This window comes from Phodopus roborovskii, unplaced genomic scaffold (assembly GCF_943737965.1).
Source record: "Phodopus roborovskii unplaced genomic scaffold, PHOROB, whole genome shotgun sequence".
NCBI classification, from domain to species: domain Eukaryota; kingdom Metazoa; phylum Chordata; class Mammalia; order Rodentia; family Cricetidae; genus Phodopus; species Phodopus roborovskii.
The window spans coordinates 32,097,347-32,118,929 of NW_026126480.1; the positions used below are offsets into that span (position 1 = coordinate 32,097,347).

Sequence of the window (21,583 nt, forward strand, 5' to 3'; positions counted from 1 at the left end):
GCTTTCAAGATAGAAAGCTCTCAGAACTTTGCATAAAACAGCAATTATCCCTTGTCCCACAAAATACAAAGCCCAATAAGCAAATAAATAGCAATCTAACAAATATATCTTGGTATTCACTAAGTTTTGATTCTGCCATGCATATGGCTGAGAAAGAGGTACAAAACTCAGAAGAAATTATTTCTCATAATGTTTTTTGTTTGAGCCATTAGGATTATTTGTCTTGATCTTCCTCTTTCTTTAATTCTACAAGCAACAGAAAAGTAGGCATGTCTGGGTTTAAGGGACAGGGACTGATTCTGGATAAAAAATAATGCATACCAAAATTATATGACTGGGATCGTTTTTTGAAACTCAGTAACAAAACCTAGCAAAAAGCTGAGGGAAACGAAACATTCTAAAAAGCAAATTTAGAAAACTCAAGAGGAAGTAAAAGTATTTTCCTACACATAAAAAAAAGAAGTGTCTCACGTGATTCAACCAAACCAAACTCCCCTTAACTGTCAGGGGAGGAGGGAAAGCGTGAGAGCTGTGAAAAATTCATCTATCTCCGTCCAGAATAAACAGCAAAGTGGTTCAGCACAGCTATCTGCCCAGCAAGACCTTGAAATATTTGTTACAGATAGCACAGCACAAGACAACAGCCTCCAGAAGCTCTAAAAACCGCAAATCGCTTCTGTTCTGTAGCCTGCTTATCTACAGTACCTCCTGTATTCTTTCATTCAAAAAAAAAAAAAAAATCAATGTTTCCTGTCAAACATTCATGCAGTATCAAAGAAACACAAAATTCCGCATCCAAGGTGAGAAAAGCCATCCTTTTCCCTTTACAAACTTCTAAACGTCAAGAACTCGCAACAAGTTCCCAACAGCCTGGATTTTGAGATTGCACGGCTCGATTCCTTCACTGGGAGACTGAACTTCACTGGCCTAACTAACACCTTCTGGAAGAAGGCTGCAGCAGCGGGTCGGCGGGGAGAGCCTGAGAACGCCGCCCCCAAAGCTGCGCGCCTGGCACTGCATTAAGAACACAAGTTTGCAGAGTTTTTGCAGCAGGCGCCAAGCTCGGGATGGCGGGGACAGGGAAGAGTAAAGGCTCGCGTGGGTCTCTCGTGGGCGATGTTCCTTTGGGCAGGACAATGGGCAGCGCCCAAGCCGCAGCTTGGCGCAGACCCCCGCCCCGCTGGCCCAGGCCCGGCCGCGCCCGGCTCTCCCCGTTCTTCGGCTCCTCGCGCGCAGGACCGGCCCGCCCCCCCGCGCGCCCCCCGCCAGCGCGCCCCGCGCACTCGCCTGCCGACGGTCTGGTTGGCCAGCTGCTTCATGCGGTTGAATTGCTTCTTCATGGCGGCGGCTGCGACGGCGGCAGGCCGCGGGGCTCGGGCCGGGGAGAGCTGGGGACTGTCTGGCGGTTCCTACATCGTTTCCCGGCCCGAGAGGCGGCGACCGAGGCTACAAGTCGGGCCCGCCCTCGCCGCGTCACTTCCAGGGCCGTCGCCTGCTCCTCCTGCCCAACCGAGTGGGGCCGAACGGAGCCGAACAAAGCCGAAACCAGAGAGGTGGAGTCGAGCAGGTGCGAACGAACTGCGATGGGTGGAGTTAAGCCAATCAGGGCGGGGACCAGAGAGGCCCAGGGGAGGTGGGTGGAGCCGAGCCGAACTGGGCAGAAACAAGATAGATGGAGCTGAGCTGGACCCGGCCGAAACCAGAGAAGTCTGGCGGAGCAAGACTTAGCCAAGCCAGGCGAACTTGGGGTGGAGCCGAACTAATCGTCGAGCGGAGGGGGTGGAGTTGAGCCAATCGGGGATGGACGAGCTTGGCTCAGCCAAGAAGGGCGGAGCCAAACCCAGCGGGGCACCTGGACCCAGGCGGTTCTTAATCAGAGCTCTGCTGGAAGCACCGAGCTGAGCCCAACCTGGATTCCTTCTCTAGTGGGGTCAGCTAGAACGCCGGTGAGCTTAGTAGATCCGGGCTCAGTCGCTCAGGGTGGAACACAGAGGGATGGTGCCTCGCCCAGCCGGACCCGGGAGCCGAGCCAGTCTAGAGAGAGAGAAGCTGGACCAAGCCAAGCCGAATAGAAAAGGGTGTTCCTAGTCTAGTGAGGCCAAGTCAAGGGAGGGCGAGTAGAACCTAAAGTGAGGTTTAGCTGAACCGAGTGGACCGAACCTGGTGAGTCAGACCAGGGTATATCCTAACGAGCTGAGCCAGATCAAGCACCTTGCCCTCTGTCCTGCCCAAAGGGCAAAGTGTCAGGAGAGAGATTGTCGTGGAGGCCAGCGACTCTTTTCAAGAGCTGCTCGCTGGCCCATGGGAAAAGCTAAAAGACTGGATCAATCAGCTGAAGGCCACCTATAGTGTATACACATAGGCCCACAGCCAAAGGAAACTGGTCCTCACTAGCCCCTGCACTGATGGGTCTGAATCCCCTGCTGTCTTAAATGACCAGAGGGTTCTGATTCCTAGCCCCACAGGCTCAGTCATTTCACATTGCTCCAACTGAACCAGGTAAGTTTTATGACCTGCAGCCATGTCCTCCTTACTTGGCAGCACTGACACTGTGTAGACACTATTCCCTGAATCCAGTGGGCTAGGGCTTCCTTCACAAGCTATGTGATGGTTTAAAGTGTCAGCTTGACAGGATCTAGAGTCACCTTAGAAACAAATATCCGTGAATGTCTGTAAAGAAATATCTACATTAGGTTAATTGAGTTGGGAAGACCCACTCTAAATGTGGGCCACACTACTGCATGATCTGTGACCCCAGACTGTATAAAAAGGAGACAGCTAGCTGAACCAGGAGCGTTCATCGCCTTCTGCTTTCTGTCTGTGGGGGCACATAGCCTACAAGCAGGATGCCTTTCTCATTATGGTGGACATCCCTCCAACTGGAAGCCAGGCTAAACCCTTCCTCCCTTACATTGCATCTTGTCCATCATTTGCTCACAACGGAGGGCAAAGTAACTGTAATACAGGGGACATCTTGAGATCAAAGAACAAGAAACTTAAAAACCTGTAGCAGTCACGACTCAAGCGTGGAGCCTTGGGTCAGGCAGGAAACTGCAAGTCATTAACATTAATAACAACAGAGAGAATTAAAACGAGACTTTGTTTTTTGAGAAGGAGTCTCATGCAGCTGATGATGGCCTTAAATTCTTGATCCTACTGCCTCTACATGCCGAATGCTAGGATTACAGGCTTGTGCCACCCCACCCAACAGGACATATTAAAGCAAGACAGATGGGGCTTCTAGATAATTTCCAAAATTTGAGTCAGCCATTGAGTCACTACATTCAGATTTTACCATGAAACTAAACTGTGGTGATGCAGGCCTGAAATCTCAGCTACTCAGGAGGTTGAGACAGGAGGATCACAAATTCCAGGTCAGCCTGTTGTAAAACAACAAGGAACAGATGCTGTCATCATATCATGGACCACTATACAGCCTTCATTTAGTTGTGGTGAAGTGTTTATTCTTTATCCAAAAAGAAGAAGAGGAGGAGAAGAAGAAGGAGAAGAAACAAAACAAAACTCAGAGTCAGGTCAGATATGGGGTAAGAAACTGATCTGAGAAATGGCAGAGAAGTGACCAGTGACCGCCTCTCTCTCTTATTCCTCAATCCAAAAAGGCCAAGAATCTTTCTAAAGCCCTCTCTACTACTTCCTGTTTCTCTCTATATGTCCTCAGTCCTCCAAAATCTCTATGGCTAATTTTGGTCCGCTAGTAGCCAGCTCTGCCCTCTGGTTCAAAGTAAAATTTATTGGCAGATTTGGGAGTGTCAGAGTACAGTCAAAATATCCCACAGCATTGTGATACCAATTATGCAGTAGCTTTACAGGTGGATGACATGGATTGTAATGTCAGTTTGGTCACAACATTGACAGATGAAGTTTGTTTGTTTGTTTGCTTGCTTGCTTGCCTGTTTGCCTTGTTTTTTCAAGAAAGAGTTTCTTTGCATATCCCAAGCTGTCCTGGAACTCACTATGTAGACCAGTTTCACTTTGAGTCTAGAGATCCACCTGCCTCTGCTTTCTAGTGCTGGGATTAAAGGTGTGCACCACCACCACCTGGCATGACAGACAACTTTAAGACATGAGTCAGAAGCTGACCTTTGAGGTGTGTTGCTCAGACTCTCAGTGTAGAAGGAAGAGCTAGTAGGTGAAAACAAATTCACCAAAAAACAAAACAAAACAAAACAAAACAAAACAAAAACATCAAATGAATGTAAACAGAACAGAAGCCAGGGTATTGTTAATCAAATTTAATCATCAACCACAAGCATCCAGAAAACCTCAGTTACTGTGAACAAAAGAGAGAAGAGTTGGAAATCGTCTTTCATCCACATGGCTCAAGAATTGAAGTCACTGATCTCTAGGCCTCAGACTGTGCTAAATACTGTCTGGAGCAGGAAAGATAGCTCAGCAGGTAAAGATGCTTGCTGTCTAACCTCACAAACTGAATTCCATCCCTGGAACCCACTTAGTAGAAGCAGAGAACTGACTGCAGCAAGTTGTTCTCTGGCCTTCAACTGCATACTGTGGCACATTCGTACCCACACACATCTCACACACACACACTTAAAGGTTTTAACTGGCCTACCTACAAACAAAGAGTCAAGCCCCCCAAAATGAAGAAATTGAAGACACAGTTAAAGACTTAAATAAACTATTATGCCCCATAGAAAACAACAGATAGAGTATGACACAGGAAGACCCCATCTCTATGCAAAAGATCTTTGAAAATACATTCATACATGATAGGGCAAAATGATACAATGGAAGAAGAGGGGAAATCTGAAAAGCCTAAGGGAAGTTTAGAGCTTCCAAAGGAATTACATAAATATGCCTAAGAAAACAAAATTTATAGCAAAGCATAGGAGAAAAGAATGCCTTGCATTTACAAAAGAAACAGCTACCTGAAAAAAGTGGACAACCTCAGGAAACAACAAAGTGGAGTGACCCTGTGGCTAACCCTAAAATGCTAGATGCTGTCATAGAACTACAAGCAGCAGTGTGTCAATCAAATGTTAGAAAGATGGGAGGGAGGGAGAAAATATCAGTAAAAATTACTGATCAAAAATTACTAAGATCAAAAACACTGATGACAGCTTATATTGGAAAGAATATAAAGTAAGAAGAACACTTCATTGCCTGTGGGAGTGCAAATTTGTACAGCTGCAATGGAAATAAGTACGGCAATGTCTCAGAAAACTAGGAATCAATCTGCCTCAAGACCCTGAAATACCACTTTTGGGCATATACCCAAAGGAGGTACACTCACACCACAAGAATATTTGTTCAACTGTGTCCATAGCAGCATTATTTGTAATAGTCAGAACTTGGAAACAACCTAGATGTCCCTCAACCGAAGGATGGATAAAGAAAATATGATACATTTACATAATGGAGTACTACTCAGCAGTAAAAAACAATGACATCTTTAAATTGGCAAACAAATGGACAGAACTAGAAAAAAACAATCATCTTGAGTGATGTAACCTAGATCCAGAAAGATAAATATAGTATTACTCATAAGTGGATACCAGACATAAAGCAAACTATAATCAGCCTATAGTCCACAACCCCAGAGAAGCTAGAGCCCTCTCCCAGAAACAGGTGGAAGCAGATTTGGAGGAAAATATTCAGTGTAAGATGCGCCTGCTCCAATCTTTGAAGAGAAGGGCAGGGATTAGTATAAATTCTGACATGTGAATAATTGTCTCTTCTATACCCAGTTCTTTTCAGAGAAAATTCAAGGAGCACAGCTTGTAGCTCTCTTGGTAGAGTGCTTGCCAAGCATACATGGGACTCTGGGTTCCATCCTTGGCACTGTATACATTGGCTATGGCAACATGGGCCTGTAATTCAGCTAAGGCTCCTAAGTCATCTTGAGTTAGATGACCTGACTACTTGCATGCTTGGAGATTTAAAGGTGAAGGGTTTTCATTAGTTCATGTGCTCATACCTAGGCCAGGGCTCAGCTCTGGATAGGCTATGAGCTTAGACATGAGGAACCTTTAGAACAGGGCTCCTAGAACTTATTCTGCTTGCAAACATCACCTGAGAATTTTTTAAAAATAATTTGTTTAGTTTAGGTGTGAGGGTGTCAGATTCCCTGGGATTTGAGTTATACACAATCCTGAGCTGCCATGTGAGTGCTGGGAGTTGATCCTAAGTTCCTTGGAAGAGCAGCCAGTGCTCCTGACTGTTGAGCCATTTTCCAGTCCCCACCTGAGGAATTTTTATGCCACTCTGTGTATAAAGTAGGTATGCAAATTAAGCATTTGCTTATTCTATCATATGTATATCATAAAGAATATATTTTAAAACATTTTTTTGCCTCTTGTTAAAGACAGAAGCAAATTATACTGTAATGATTAAAAACTAGCTCCATTTCAAATTGAATTTTAAACTGTTACTATGTATAAAAGAAAAACCTAGAAGTCAGCAGAGACCTTATTCTTAACCTAAAGATTGTTAACCACCAGATGTATAGACCAGGACCCTAAGGTCAGCCCTGTCAGCAGTTGTGTCTTGACAGCAATCTAAAGAGGATGCTGATCTCAGAGCCACCTGGCTCATTTCACAAAAATGTTACCTCTTCCCTTTATTGTATAGTTGCTATCCTAAAATACTAACCAGAAGCTCACTCTGCTTCTGTAATCTCATTTAGTCACTACTTTCTCAGAAAAAGAAAATACATGAAACAAACAAACAAAAAAAAAATGAAGCCTCATAGAACAGAAAATCCCCAGAATTGAGACAGTTATGGGTTGTGCCTTAAAAGCTCTAGCCCCCAGCTTCCCCAATAGCAGCTATTGGATTGTCAAAGGATGCTGTTGTTGCAAAGTTGCTATAAAAATAAACTTGCGGCTGGAAAAGGGGCACTGAGCTGTTGGGTATGAGTGTAACAGAACAGACTTTACCACCTGAAACTGCTGCTTTAAGTTCAGATCAGGCAAGGAACAGACCCGAACAACCAGCAACACTAAAGAAGAGTGCACAAATTGAAGACACAACACTTGATCTGAAACAAGAAGTTTGTACCTACTCAACAGCTTTGAAAGAGCACTTCCCAACGCTGCTAGTGGTCCTTGTTTTCTTCAGTATTGTACTGTGAGATTGCCTGGTGCAGCAGCAGTTGTATTCTTTATTAGCTTGATAGATCATTTTCTCTCTCTCTCTCTCTCTCTCACTCTCTCTCTCTCTCTCTCACTCTCTCTCTCTCTCTCTCTCTCTCTCTCTCGCATACTAGCAACTTTCATCCTTTGGAACTTGTGCTGCAAAAGAAAAGTCAGCAAATACTACTGAAAGTGCAATATTTGATTATCACTGTGAGATGAGCTTTGTCCCAAACCTTCTCCACAACAATGGACACAATGGGTACCCCAATGGTATTTTAGCAGCACTGCTTGAAACTGGGTTATTGAAGAACTATTGACCTCTTACGGATTTATTCATTGTTCAGAAAGGCAAGGTAGAATTTTCTTCCACTCTTCACTATAATGACAACCTCCAGGACTTGAAAGTAGGAGATGATGTTGAATTTGAAGTATCATCTGACCAGCGGACTGGGAAAGCTATTGCTATTAAATTGGTGAAGGTAAAACCTGAAATGCATCCTATAGAACGAGTGAATTGACAGGAAGTGTTTTATCTGACTTACACCTCTGAAGATGTGGAAGGGAATGTTCAGCTGGAAACTGGAGATAACATTAACTTTGTAATTGATAACAATAAGCACACTGGTGCTGTAAGTGCTCATAACATTATGCTTTTGAAAAAGAAACAAGCTCGCTGTCAAAGAGTACTTTGTGCTATGAAGGAGGTGTTTGGCTTTATTGAACAAGGTGATGTTGTAAAAGAGATATTCTTTCACTATACTGAATTTAAAGGTGACCTAGAAACCTTACAGCCTGGAGATGATGTGGAATTCACAATCAGGGACAAAAATGGTAAAGAAGTTGCAACAGATGTCAGACTATTGCCTCAAGGGACAGTCATTTTTGAAGATATTAGCATTGAACATTTTGAAGGAACTGTAACCAAAGTTATCCCAACAGTACCTAGTAAAAACCAGAATGATCCATTGCCAGGACGAATCAAAGTTGACTTTGTGATTCCTAAAGAACTTCCCTTTGGAGACAAAGACACAAAATCCAAAGTGACCCTGGTAGAAGGTGATCATGTTAGGTTTAATATTTCAACAGACCAACATGACAAATTAGAACGCTCAACCAACATAGAGGTTCTATGTTCACTAATGAAGCCAGAGAAATGGGTGTGATTGCTGCCATGAGAGATATTTTTGGTTTAATCAAGTGTGTGGATCATGATGCTTATATGTTCTTCCACTTTAGTGAAATTCTAGATGGGAACCAGCTCCACATTGCAGATGAAGTAGAGTTTACTGTGGTTCCTGATATGTGCTCTGCCCAAAGAAATCATGTTATTAGGATTAAAAAACTTCCCAAGAGCACGGTTTCAATCCATTCCCATTCAGATCATCATTTTCTGGGCACTGTAGAAAAAGAAGCCACTTTTTGCAATCCTAAAACCACAAGCCCAAATAAAGGCAAAGACAAAGAGGCAGAAGATGGTATTATTGCTTATGATGGCCAAGGATATGGAAGGATCTACTTCTCCTCAAATAGGAGATAAGGTTGAATTTAGTATTAGTGATAAACACAGGTCTGGACAGCAGATTGTAATTTGTGTGAGACTTTTAGGTCTTAATTCTTACTTCAAAAGGCTCTTGGGTTATGTGGCAACTCTGAAAGATAATTTTGGATTTATTGAAACAGTTAACCATGATAAGGACATATTTTTCCATTATAGGGAGTTCTCTGGTGATGTTGATAGCCTGGAACTTGGAGATATGGTTGAATACAGCTTGTCCAAAGGCAAAGGCAATAAATTCAGTGCTGAGAAAGTAAACAAAACTCATTCAGTGAATGGCATTACTGAAGAAGCTAATGCCACCATCTATTCTGGAAAAGTCATTCGTTTCTCTGAGAGGTGTTGATCCAACACAGATTGGATACCAAGGAATGACTGAGATTGTGGAGGAGGGGGATATGAAAGGTGAAGTGTATTCATTTGGCATAGTTGGGATGGCCAACAAAGGAGATTGTTTGCAGAAAGGGGAGAGTGTCAAATTCCAGTTGTGTGTCCTTGGCCAAAATGCACAAACTATGGCCTACAATATCACACCCCCTTCACAGGGCCACTGTGGAGTGTGTGAAAGATCAGTTTGGTTTTATTAACTATGAAGTAGGAGAAAGCAAGAGGCTCTTTTTCCATGTGAAAGAAATTCAGGATGGCATTGAGTTACAGGCAGGAGATGAAGTGGAATTCTCAGTGATTCTTAATCAGCACACTGGGAAATGCAGTGCCTGTAATGTTTGGCGAGCCTGTGAAGGCCCCAAAGCTGTTGCAGCTTCTCAACCTGATCGATTGGCCAATCGCTTGAAGAAGAATATCTCCCTGGATGGTGCCAGTGCTCCTTGTCTAATGGTTCTTTGTCAGCCAAGGGGACCAGATAACTCAATGGGATTTGGTGTCATTGACTAACCCACACCCACAAAGCACATCATTAATCCACTATGGTCAAGTTGGGGGGATTCTGGTGTTAGTTCTGAATGTCTTTCTATTCATCCCTCCCACAATCTGGAATACTTATTCTATTGAGCTATTACACCAGTTTTAACACCTTCCTCGTGTTATGTTTAAAAAAATAAATAAATTTAAGAAACCATTTTAAAATTATGCACAGTTGCATGTATCGAGTTCGGTTTTTTTGCCTGCTGCCGCCCGGTCTTGTCCTGCCACTGCGCCAGCCCCAAATAACACACAGAGACTCTGTATTTGATACAATGTTATTGGCCAGGTACTAGTTTCTTATTGGCTAGCTCTGCCTTAGTTATTAACCCATTTGTGTTAATCTATGTATGTCCACGCGTTCTTCTTACCGGGAGCCTGCGGCCGCATACTGCTCTCTCCAGACTCTCCATCTTGACTCCTCTTTACTACTTCCTATTTCCTCCTTGTCTCCTAGTCCCTCCTATCTTCCTTTCCTATTGGCCAACAGTGCTTTATTATTAACCAGTATGAGAAACTTACAGAATGACATCTCCCATCATCTCCTCTTTTCTGTCTAAATAAAAAGAAGGGTTTTAACCTTAACATAGCAAAATATATTATACAACAGTTATCAAGTAAGAATCACAGTTAACAATATTTAGTCCATTAACATTTAGCAAGATTTGAAGAAAATATTTCATCATCTATTCTATCTTTGTGTGTCTAAAGTTTAAGTAACTTATCTTTAATCCTAACTAATGAAAACTATAACCATAACTATCTGTCTTCAACTCCTTCAAAGACCACAGAAGGATAATATATAAGCTCTAGAAATGACAGAGACAACTCATTGCCTGGTCACCCGAAGTTCTTCTGTAATCTTCCATCTTTAGCCCATAGGCCACAGTGTGTCTGGCAGACTCTTCAGCAACGCAGGAAACTTTAAACTGTCTTCTTGTATTGGCAGTTTGTCAGTCACTTTTGTCTGTGTCCTGCATGCTGTCTCGCAGACTCTTCCATGAAGCAGGATCTCTGTTAGCAATGTCCATCTTGAATCAGAAGTCACTTTCCTGTGGGTCCTGCATGTAATTCCCTTTTTACCTTTAAAAAGAACTGGCTGTGATCATTAACCATTTATACCCAAGTCCATTTAAATGAAAACAAACATTTATAAATATTTGGGAATTTGGGCGTCGTTCTTAAGTGTAAGTAAGTTCTTACTAGCCACGTTGGGCGCCATCTGTATCGAGTTCGGTTTTTTTGCCTGCTGCCGCCCGGTCTTGTCCTGCCACTGCGCCAGCCCCAAATAACACACAGAGACTCTGTATTTGATACAATGTTATTGGCCAGGTACTAGTTTCTTATTGGCTAGCTCTGCCTTAGTTATTAACCCATTTGTGTTAATCTATGTATGTCCACGCGTTCTTCTTACCGGGAGCCTGCGGCCGCATACTGCTCTCTCCAGACTCTCCATCTTGACTCCTCTTTACTACTTCCTATTTCCTCCTTGTCTCCTAGTCCCTCCTATCTTCCTTTCCTATTGGCCAACAGTGCTTTATTATTAACCAGTATGAGAAACTTACAGAATGACATCTCCCATCAGTTGCACCCAGGAAACTTAAGGTGGCGCCTTATAGTATTGATTTAGGAGCTTTATTTGGTGCTTTTAACACAACTGATAATTGCAATTCCACTTCACCCATGTAAATGAGCAATACAGACTGTTGCCTTGTTAGCCCTGTGAAATTCTGCACTCTGAATAATATATACTCTACCTTCATTACTTAGCCGCATTCTTTTCCCTTTCTTTCCTGTTCATTATGCTTTTATTCCGAGGACCAAATGAAGGTAGAATATATTACCTTTTAAAAAACTACAAAAATTTATATAGCAAACGATTTTCTTAAGTTGATGGCCAAATATTAAAATGTTATGTTCATATTTATAATCTCATCACAATCCACTTAAATTTGATTACATTTCAGAGAAAATTATCTTCCAGAGTAGGTTTTTTTTCTTCCTGGGATGGGTGGTAAATAACTTTACTATAATTAGTATGTATGGTGCAGAATTTCATGCAAATGAAGTGTGCCAGCAGTGTGATAATTTAAACATTTAAACAAAAGATAGATGAATGTACAAAATTGCTGCTGCTTAGATCACTGCAGCTTCTAGGACCCAGTTTCTTTCACTGATTTAAAAACAAAACAAACACACAAAAATAATAAAAAAGTTGTGCCTGAAATGAATCCTGTTTTTTTTTTTTTTTTTTTTTTACAAATTAGCCCCCTGGTTCCAGTGTCCTGTTGAATACAGGCACTTGATCCTTGGTGTAGCTTCTGTTCAAATTTGTATCATGGGAATGGATTGGCCTGATTTCTCTGCCCTCTTGAATTGGCCCCAAACAGGTTCTCTGGCTAGTGGAGTGAAGACTTTTTGTCTACAGATGACAATAGTCAGCTCAGGGGCTGTGGGGAGGGCGCTTTCATCTTCCCCATTGTCGTTTGAGTATTTAATCTCTGGGTAAAGAGGCCATTTATCTTCGTAAACACAAGACGTTTTTGCCTTCTCCTTTTTTTTTTTTTTTTTTTTTTTTTTTTTTTTGTTAATGGCGAAAGAATGCAAATGAATAAATTTTTACTGATTTTTGAGACACAAGCAAAAATAAATAAATAAATAAACTTGCTTTTTTATTTTTCAAGTTGAAAGTTTTGTCTGGTGGAGTCTTTCCCAGCTGGTCTCAAACTCCACGGCATTTTTGGAGACCCCAGTAAGATTTCTGGGTGAGGCCCCAAGACTTAGGATTCTGGGAAGCCTGAGATCATGGCTGCCACAAATCAATGGTCACTAACCCAGGATAGGACCCCAAGTGGGAGCAAGTCCAAAGTAGACTTGATAGGCAGGAGTCCAGTCTGTGACCATCACAAATTTCCAAACTGAAAACAAAATGAAAGCAAGGATTACTGACCAATGTGCATCTGAAACTGGGGCCAATAGTGGTGTTTTGTTCAGTAGTGGAATCCGGGCAGTCTGGGGAGGTCTCAGGGTGGACTGGATGCTGTTGTTAACTCAGCTTCTGGGCAGAGGAGATGTTCCCTTATCCCCTTGGTTAGGAACTATTGAGCGAATGAATGAAGGTGGCCACCACATGCCTATTTTCCTCTGACTGCCTGAATGTTATGCCTTCTTAAGTTATTTCTGGTGTGACCATAAGTTTTGTTGCAGACACAGGAGCCATAGTGAGCAAGCAAGGGAGAGATGGCTGGGCAAGCACAGCTGCCCCAACCGAGCTCCTCCCTGGTACATATCTCAGCTCCCTCATGCAGGGTCCTCGGTCTCTAGCCAAAGCCAACTTGTCTTTCCTCACCACCCCCCTGCTCTGTCTTGTGGCAGTTCTGGCTGCTGCTGTCCCCTGCACTGACAGTTCTTTAGGCTCCCTACCTAGGTGATTCTAATTTGTGATAAGTTGACATAAAAAAAAAAAAAAAAAAAAAAAAAAAAAAAAAAGCCCAACGCAGTCACTTACCTGCTGACAAATGATGGAGGAAAATACTAAAGTCAGTATTGGATTTTAACCTCAAGAATAATATAACAATGGACCCATTCACAACTCTAAGCTTTGATGATGTTGGACCCTTCTAGGGAGCAGGAGAATTAACCAGCAGGTACTCAACCAGGTAAGGGAGGACCACAGGGTGAGATGGACTAGCTATTGTGATCTGGGCTTTCAAGATATCTCCCTTTTGGCCTATGAAGATAATCAAGGGAGCAGTGTGGCATTGTTGTAGAGACTCTGTGTGCCCAGCAGGAATGACTGATAGCTGTGAGGTGAAGGGTGGGAAGGTCTGGGAATGAGAGTAATGTGCAACACCATGGGGGTTTTGAAGTAGACTATAAACACCTCTTGGCCATAAGTGGAAGTTTCAATGAATGCTTGTTTTGTATTACAGATTTTTTTGTTTGTTTGATGTTCATTTGTTTTGAGACAGGGTCTTTATAGCTCAGGTTAACCTTATATATCTCAGGTTCAAACTTCAAACTTATGATCCTCCCTCCTCAGTCTCCCAAGTGCAAAACAAGCTTCCTGATCGTAATCAGTGATGTATGGTAAGCCTCTGGCAATGCCTTATATTATAGCCTTCGAGGATGCAGGGGCATCTGTTACCTTGGCTTATACTTTAGGTATCTGTAAGGCAAGAAATGATCTGAGGTCTTTGCCCACAAGGGGATAACTCTTAGGCAAACTCATGACACATGAGTTTCTCAAAAATACTCAGATGTAGCCACTTGTTGTCTAGGGCATCATCATGTTTTCAATGATTTTTTTTTCTCAAACCCAAATTCAATTTTGAGATCCTAAGCCTTAAGGTAGTAGTGTTCAGAGACGAAGATTGGAGGATATGATTAGGTAATTTGGACAAAAATAGTCCTCATGATGGGATTAGGGCTTTTGTTTAAAAAAAAGAAAGAAAGAAATAAAGAAAGAAAGGAAAAGAAAACTCAGGAGGCCTTGATCCCTTCTCCAAGTGAGCACAGAAAGAAGGTATGATCTGTGAGCTAGAAAGTTGCTCAACAGACACCAAATGTGGTCATGAACTTCCCAATCTCTAAAACTGAGAAACAAGCATGTTGTTTATAAAACACCAAACTTATGGCTATTTGATAGAGCAGACTGAATGGTCTAAGACCAACCCTCTGCACTCTGACTACTTACAGTTTAGCTGATTGTGTCCACTTTTGTTTCCTGTTTTTAATTTTTATAAACTTTACTATTAAAAAATTGAAAATAAAAACATCACACACCAGGATTAACTAGATCCAAAGTTTTACAACTTGATGAACTTTTATACAGTCAGAATTGCAATTCAAACAAAATTTGTGAAACTTTATCCTAATCATTACACTTTCAGTGTCTCATTTTTATTGAGGATATGTTAGCTAAGGAAAAAAAAAAAACACTTCAATGAGCTTATCAACTATGATGGTGGCAGCAACATTCATAAAGCACAAGCACTTCTCTTCCTTTCTCTCTCTCTTTCCTTTTCTGTTTTTGATTTTCAAGACAGGGTCTCTCTGTGTACCCCTGGCTGTCCTGCAATTTACTCTGTAGACTGGCCTGGAACTCACAGAGATCGGCCTGCCTCTGCCTCCTGAGTGCTGGGATGTTTACTGTTGCTGCGGCTTCTGTGGCCCAAGGAATGTGTGTACCTTGTCCCAATCTCAGGGTCTGTGAGAGCCTCCACTGCCAGAAAAGCTCAGACTGTGGCCAGAATGTGTGTCATTCTAGTGGCAGCAGTATATGGCTAAGAAAGTGATTTGCATTAGAAACCCATAGACAATTTATAATCATGTTGGGTCACCTTCTAGAAAGTTCAGGAAACATGAGTGGATATCAGTAAGGTCACTGAGGAGACTCTGATGATAGCAGCAGGAGTGCCTGTTGATTTTATTTTGGAGAAATCCTAGAGCTTTTGGTTGGAAGGTCCTATACAAGACAGGTAAAGTTGTTGGTAACAGCATAGGTATGCTTAAATTAAATCTGTAAACAATATATTCTCAAGATAACCCCAAAAGGACTAGAAGATCATGAATTAATAAAGGTTTCACTGGAGAATGTCATGATGTAATGTCATCCCATACTCTTGGAGAAAGGAAGAGGCATTAGATTGTGTAGAATGGAAGGGTTGTTCAGGTACCCTGGGTGAAAGCAAATTGTGACTGAAGGGTCATTCAAGGAGGCAGACCATATTAACCAAATCTAGACATTATAAGGCCAATATCCCAGAAAACTTGCTGTTGACTTATTTATTACCTACTGATAACACAGGTGCTATACTGCCAAGCTGGGACACTAAGCCTTTGACGTGCTTTGCAGGGGCCACTTCAGGAAAAGATATGTTTGTTCCCTGTGATGGTCAGTGTTAAATCTCAACTTGATACAATCTAGAATTTCTTGGGAGTCAGGCTTCTGCAAAGGTCTGTAGATGACTCCCTTGATGATATTATATGAGGGAAGCACTGTTCTCTGGGTTATATAAATGGAGAAAAGGAGCTGAGCCACAGTAGACATCTAGAGCTCTCTGCTTACTGATGCTGGATTCAGTGTGACCAGTAAGCCTCCTGATCCTGCCAACATGCCTCCCATGCCTACTTCCATGTCTTCCCTCTGGAACTGTGTGATAGTTTGAATAGGAATGACCCCTGGGCAGAGCTGTAGTGGTGCATGCCTTTAATCCCAGCACACAGGAGGCAGAGGCAGGCAGATTTCTGTGAGTTCTAGGCCAGCCTGGTCTAGAGTGAGTTCCAGGACAGCCAGGGCTATTACACAGAGAACTGGTGTCTACAACCTCATCCAAAAGAGAATGACCTCCATAGGTTCGTATATTTGATTGTTTGGTTCCTAATTGGTGGAACTCTTTTGGGAAGGGTTAGGCAGTGAGAAATGAAGCCTTATTGGAGGAGATGTGTTACTGGAGGTGGGCTTTGAGGTTTCAAAAGCTCCCACAGCAGGCCCAGTCTCTCTCAGCCACTCACTCTTGCTTTCTCTTCTCTCCCTCCTCCTCCCCCTCACTCCCTGTCTATCTCTGCCTCCAGCTTTCAGATAAAGTGTAAGGTCTCAGCTACTGCCCCAGCAGCATGCCTGCCTACTTGCTGCCTTGCTCACCAATGTGACAACCATGAACTCAACCCCTGAAAATGTGAATAAGCCCCTAATTAAATATTTTCTTTGTAAGCTCCCTTGGTTATGGTGTCTCTTCACTGCAATAGAACAATGATTAAAACAAACTGAAAGACAAAATAAAGTATTTGTCCTTTAAGTTGCTTTTGTCTGGGCACTTTATCATAACACTTCAGGATTATCTCCTACAACATTTCAGAACTTGAGTTGTTCCTGTTGTTTTTCCCTCCTGAAGTATCAGTGGTTACTTGTGAATAATAAGTAAAATGAAGTATATGAATGATGGGAGATGTCATTCTGTAAATATGTTTCTCATACTGGTTAATGAATAAAGCACTGTTGACCAATAGGAAAGGAAGATAGGAAGGACTAGGAGACAAGGAGGAAAGAGGAAGTAGGAAGGAGAGTCAGCATGGAGAGACTGGGGAGACCAGACGTAGGCCCCATTCCCTGGTAAGATGAAAGCACGTGGAAATACATAAATAAACAGAAATAGGCTAATACTTAAGACAGAGCTAGCCAATAAGAAACAAGTAACGGGCCAACAGCATTATATCAAATACAGAGTCTCAGTGTGTTATTTGGGGCTGGCGCGATGGCGGGACAAGACCAGTGGCGGGCAGAAAAACCTTACTCCTTACATATGAACACATATATATTAATTTATTACTTTTTAAAAGACTGAATCTGGATATAGTTCAGTGGTAGACTATTTGCTTAGAATGCACAAAGCTGAGTTTGATCCTCAACAGTTTACAAATTACATGTGGTGATGCATACCTAAAATCCCAGTACTGGAGAAGCAGAGAGGCAGGGGGATTAGAAGTTCAAGGTCACTTTTGGCCATACAGTGAGTTAAAAGCCAGACTGGGTTATAACAGAAACCATCTACATTTGTTTGTTTTTGTTTTAAAATTTGATATGGAGTCTTGTTATATTATCCAAGCTGATTTCCAATACAAGGCTCAAAGGGTCTTTATTTCTTAAGCTTCCCAAGAAACTGGAACTACAATCATGGACTACTATGAGTCTCTCTCTCTCTCTCTCTGTGTGTGTGTGTGTGTGTGTGTGTGTGTGTGTGTGTGTATGCATGAGCGTGCGTGCGCGCACGCACACACGGGCGCATAGGTGTTTCTGGCCTTTGACCCAAAACAAAGGGTGGGCAAGGGTTTATCAGTACCCTACCCCCACAGAATTAATTAATTAATTAATTGATTTATTTATTTTTGGGGGATTCGAGACAGGGTTTCTCTGTGTAGTTTTGGAGCCTGTCTTGGCACTCACTTTGTAGACCAGGATGGCCTCAAATTCACAGAGATCCTCCTGCCTCTGCCTCCTGAGTGCTGGGACTAAAGGCATGAGCCACCACCTGCATAGCTCTCCCCAGAATTTTTATGGGTGCGATTCAAACTTCATAAAACTAGAACTTATCCTTTACTCACTCCCAGACAACAGACAAAATGAAATATACACCCTTCAATTTTATTTAGAAAGTGTTTTATAGTGATTCATCGTGAAATGCCCATTTGAAATTGCACAATTATGAAACATACAACTCATTTGAGAAACTGAATGCCCATCTAGTTTCACTGGCTTCTCTCCTCTCCCCTCCTCATTTTATGTCATTTAAGTTTTGATTCCTATTTACTCCTCTCTCATTCCCATGTACTATTTTTACTACCTGTTGTCTAAAATTAATTTTAAACATGTAAAAATATCTCTCACGGAACATCCGTTGTTTCTGAAAGAGAAGACAAGGAAATGTTGTACCCCCTAGCCCTAGTTTGCTGGCCCAGTTACACTCCGTTACCGAGAACGCTATACTTTGAGCGCAAACAGTCTGAGCTACATCCCTAGCCACTTCCTAACAGCTCAAAGGCATGGGACCTGGCAGTGTTGACATCCTCTAAAATGTGTTACATTGTTGAAAGACACTGAGCTGCGAAAGAAAGCAATTGTTTAAACTTGTTTCTTCTGGAGGGATTTTTCTGCTCTTTGCCCCAGTGCTAAGAGGCCTGCCGCTCACCACACTTCTGCCTTGAGTTGACAGTATTAACAATTCCTGGCCAGCAAAAAAAAAAAAAAAAGCGAAAGGAAATCCCAGAGCACCTAACACTACATACCCCAGGAGGCATTGCGGCTCTCCCAGGCTCCGGGCTCCCTTTAGAAACTTCCGGGTTGTGTGGGCGGAGCCTAAAGAGCCTTCCAATGAACAGCTCTGTGGCCTGAGTGGCGAGGGGCTCGATCTGAGAAACGTCATGATCCAGGCGCCAATCAGCAGGAAGGTGGCTGGGCGGCCCGCGGGGGCGGCGTCACTGGGCTGCGCCCGCCTAGCGAGTCTTGTCTCTGCGGCTCTGCTCTGTGTCTGTGTTTCTTGCCGGGTCTCCCTCTGCTCGTCTTCCCCCGTTTCCATGTCCCTGGTGGGTGCCGCACCCCAGAACATCTCACGAACATGGCCACCAGCTCGAGGGACTCGTTCTCTTCCTGCGCTTCGAACTCTGACTTGGATGACGAGGGAGTGCGCGGCACCTGCGAAGATGCCTCTCTTTGCAAGAGGTGCCTTGGGGGCGCGGGGTTCGGGATGGGCTCTTGGGTCCCGGGCCTAGGTAGCTAGCGGGTCACTGTCCAAGGTATACGCTTGGACCCTGGGAAGGAGCTGCCGCGCCCACCTGGAGCGGCCCTCGCTTCACACCTGGGAAGTGCACGGAGCAGGGAGGGGTTCTTTTAAGTCATAATTACCGAGTGCGTGTGAACATGGGGTACCACGACTGGGAGTCGGGAGCTGAACAAAGCATACTTGATCTTGGTCTGCAGGTAAGACGGGATGTGTTGCAAGTATTCACAGCTTTGATGGGTTGGAAGTGCAAATTTTCTTTGTAGGTTGCATCCTGTTAAAATTGGTCATGATTTCCTACTGTGCACTTGAAACTCAGGCTTATGAGGGGTCCTGGGCCCCCGCAGTGTTTGTTTGTAAAGTCAGTACCACACAGGCCACAGCATTTGTGGTGTGGTAGAAGATGCTGGTGGGGCATTGCCAGTGCAAGTGTGCCCAGAGAAAACACAAAGCTTGCATGCCATTCATTCATCTTTTTCTTGTAACAAAGTTATTGAGACCTTACACTGTTCTGGGCCTTTCCTTTGAGCTAATCCGTAGGGTTTTGATGACTGTAAATACTCAAGGAGCAAAACAAACATGGTGTGGACATACTAGACTCACAGCCTAGGTGGGAGGAACAGTAAACTCATCATTTAGTGTTGGGCTCTTGGAGATTCAGCAGTGTCTTCAGAATTTGAAATTTATACAGGGAAGTTTAAACTGGCAAGAAAAGGCTGAGAAAAGGGAGTAGGACAATGTTTAGAACAAGGGAGGAAGGTGGACTTTAGAACAGTTAGGACAATGCTCTGGAATAGGAGTAGTAGGTGGTGGGCCAGAGAGGTATTGTGGTGTGGGGAAAACAAGCTTTTGGGTGAAGTCTCGCACTTTTTGCAGGGTCCTAGAAATGAATCATAGGGATTTAAAGCATCAAGTCTGGAGCCAGACTCTGCCAAGCTGTATAAACTTGGGCAAGTTCCTAACATAAAAAAAGAAAAAGCATGCATATGTATGTGTGGGTGAATATACCTGTGGATACTCGGGGGGGGGGGGGGGAATGTTGAGTGTCCTGCTCTATCACTCTGCCTTGTTCCAGTGAGTTGGGCTCTCTCATTGAACCCAAGACTTACCTTTTCAGCTAGACTGGCTAACTGGCTAGGTAGCAAACCTTAGTAGTCCTCCTCCCCACCCCACAACCCACCGAAGCTCTGGGGATACAGGTGTGTGCAATCATGTTCTTTTTAATGTGTGCTGGGGACCCAACTTGGGTCCTCCTGCTTGTAGAAAAGTGTTCTTACCCACTGAGCCATCTCCACAGGCCCCAATCTTTTCTTTTCTCTTCTTCTTCTTCATCTTCTTCTTTTCCTTTTTTTTGGCCTTAGTTTTCTTACCTCTGAAGTATGGATGGTGGAGATAGCTTAATTGGTGAAGTGCGTGCTGTGCAAGCATGAGGGCCCTAGTCCATCTCTCCACCAGCCATTTAAAAAAAAAAACAGCAACAAACAAACAAAAAACAAAAACAAAACTGGATGTGGCATGCCTGTAACTCCAGCCAGAGGAGGTGGAGACAAGGGGATCCTTGGAGCTTACTGATCACCTAGTCTAGCCAAATTGTCAAGTTCTAGGTTCAGTGAGAAAGCCTGTCTAAAAAAAAAAAAAAAAAAAAAAAAAAAAAAAAGGAAAGTGATGGAGGAAGACAGCTAACACCAGTCTGAGGGCTGTGCATGTGCATGCATAGCTGTACACACCTGTACTTGCAGGTACACTCGTGTATGTCACACAGTAAAAAACAAAACAATATAAAAGAAAGTGGAGAGGACAATGCTAGATTTGGTGATATTTAACTATCACTAGAGCATTGAGAGCAGTTGTCATATAGTGGGTGTTGCTGGTGGTTGTGTTATGCATTTAGAGCTTTTTTTGCACTGGGTCTTTGTCTATATTTTTTTTTTTAAACAAATGCCTATAGGTGTGTCTATGTGAGTTCACACCACGTGGGGGTTGCCTGCAGAGGCCAGAAGAGAGTGTCTCACGTCCCCTAGAGTTGGAGTTATAGGCAGTTGTAAACCACTCAATGTGGGTGCTAGGAGTTGAACTTGGAGTACTTGATCTTAACCACTGAGCCATTTCTTTTTTTTAATTTATGTATTTATTACTGTTAATTTCTTTTTAATTAATTTTATTTAAATTAAAAACAATCTTATTTTACATATCAATCCCAGTTCCCTCTCCCTCCCATCTCCTATTCTCCCCACAACCTCCCATCTCATCCTCCATGTACTCCTTAGGGAGGGTGAGGTCTCCCATGGGGAACCATCAAAGTTGTCACATCATTTGGGGCAGGACCTAGGCCCTCCCCCATATATCTAGGCTGAGAGTATCCCTCCATAGGAAATGGGCTCCCAAAGCCCATTCGTGCACTATAAATAAATACTGGTTCCATTGCAACAGGTCTCATAGACTGCCCAGGTTTCCCCCAATTGACACCCACGTTCAGGGGGCCTGGTTTGGTCCTATACCATGGAGCCACTTCTTCATCCCCATAAATGAATCCTTAAGGTATACTTGAGGATTCAGTGTCTTTTGCTGTGATCAGCATCCTTGAATTTTTTTAAAATTCTACTTACTCACTTTGTATATGTGTATGTCAACAGATAGTGTAGGGCAGTGGTTTTCAACCTCCCCAATGCTTCGGCCCTTTAATAAGGTTCCTCATGTTATGGTGACCCCTAACTATA

At 43.1% G+C, this 21,583-nt stretch overlaps 2 protein-coding genes and 1 pseudogene across 7 annotated transcripts in view; 2 read left to right on the forward strand and 1 right to left on the reverse strand.

Annotated features, from left to right (window-relative positions):
- The window catches only part of Arhgap17 (Rho GTPase activating protein 17), an 80,391-nt gene extending 78,925 nt beyond the window's left edge, over positions 1-1,466 (reverse strand). For 5 of the 6 annotated variants that reach the window (XR_007835023.1, XR_007835022.1, XM_051192888.1 and 2 more), the window contains exon 1: positions 1,288-1,466. Coding sequence is in view for 4 of the 6 variants with exons in the window: in XM_051192888.1 (XP_051048845.1) it covers positions 1,288-1,340 (53 nt within the window). In the remaining 2 variants the exon portion in view is untranslated. The remainder of the gene's footprint in view (positions 1-1,287) is intronic. The other variant, XM_051192894.1, reaches the window with a different exon arrangement.
- A 5,779-nt stretch (positions 1,467-7,245) lies between these two features.
- Positions 7,246-9,564, forward strand: LOC127227778 (cold shock domain-containing protein E1-like; annotated as a pseudogene).
- Positions 9,565-18,612: 9,048 nt separating this feature from the next.
- The window catches only part of Lcmt1 (leucine carboxyl methyltransferase 1), a 50,286-nt gene continuing 47,315 nt past the window's right edge, over positions 18,613-21,583 (forward strand). Inside the window, exon 1 of the mRNA XM_051192902.1 lies at positions 18,613-18,808. Within this exon, the coding sequence (XP_051048859.1) occupies positions 18,705-18,808 (104 nt within the window). The 5' untranslated portion in view covers positions 18,613-18,704. The remainder of the gene's footprint in view (positions 18,809-21,583) is intronic.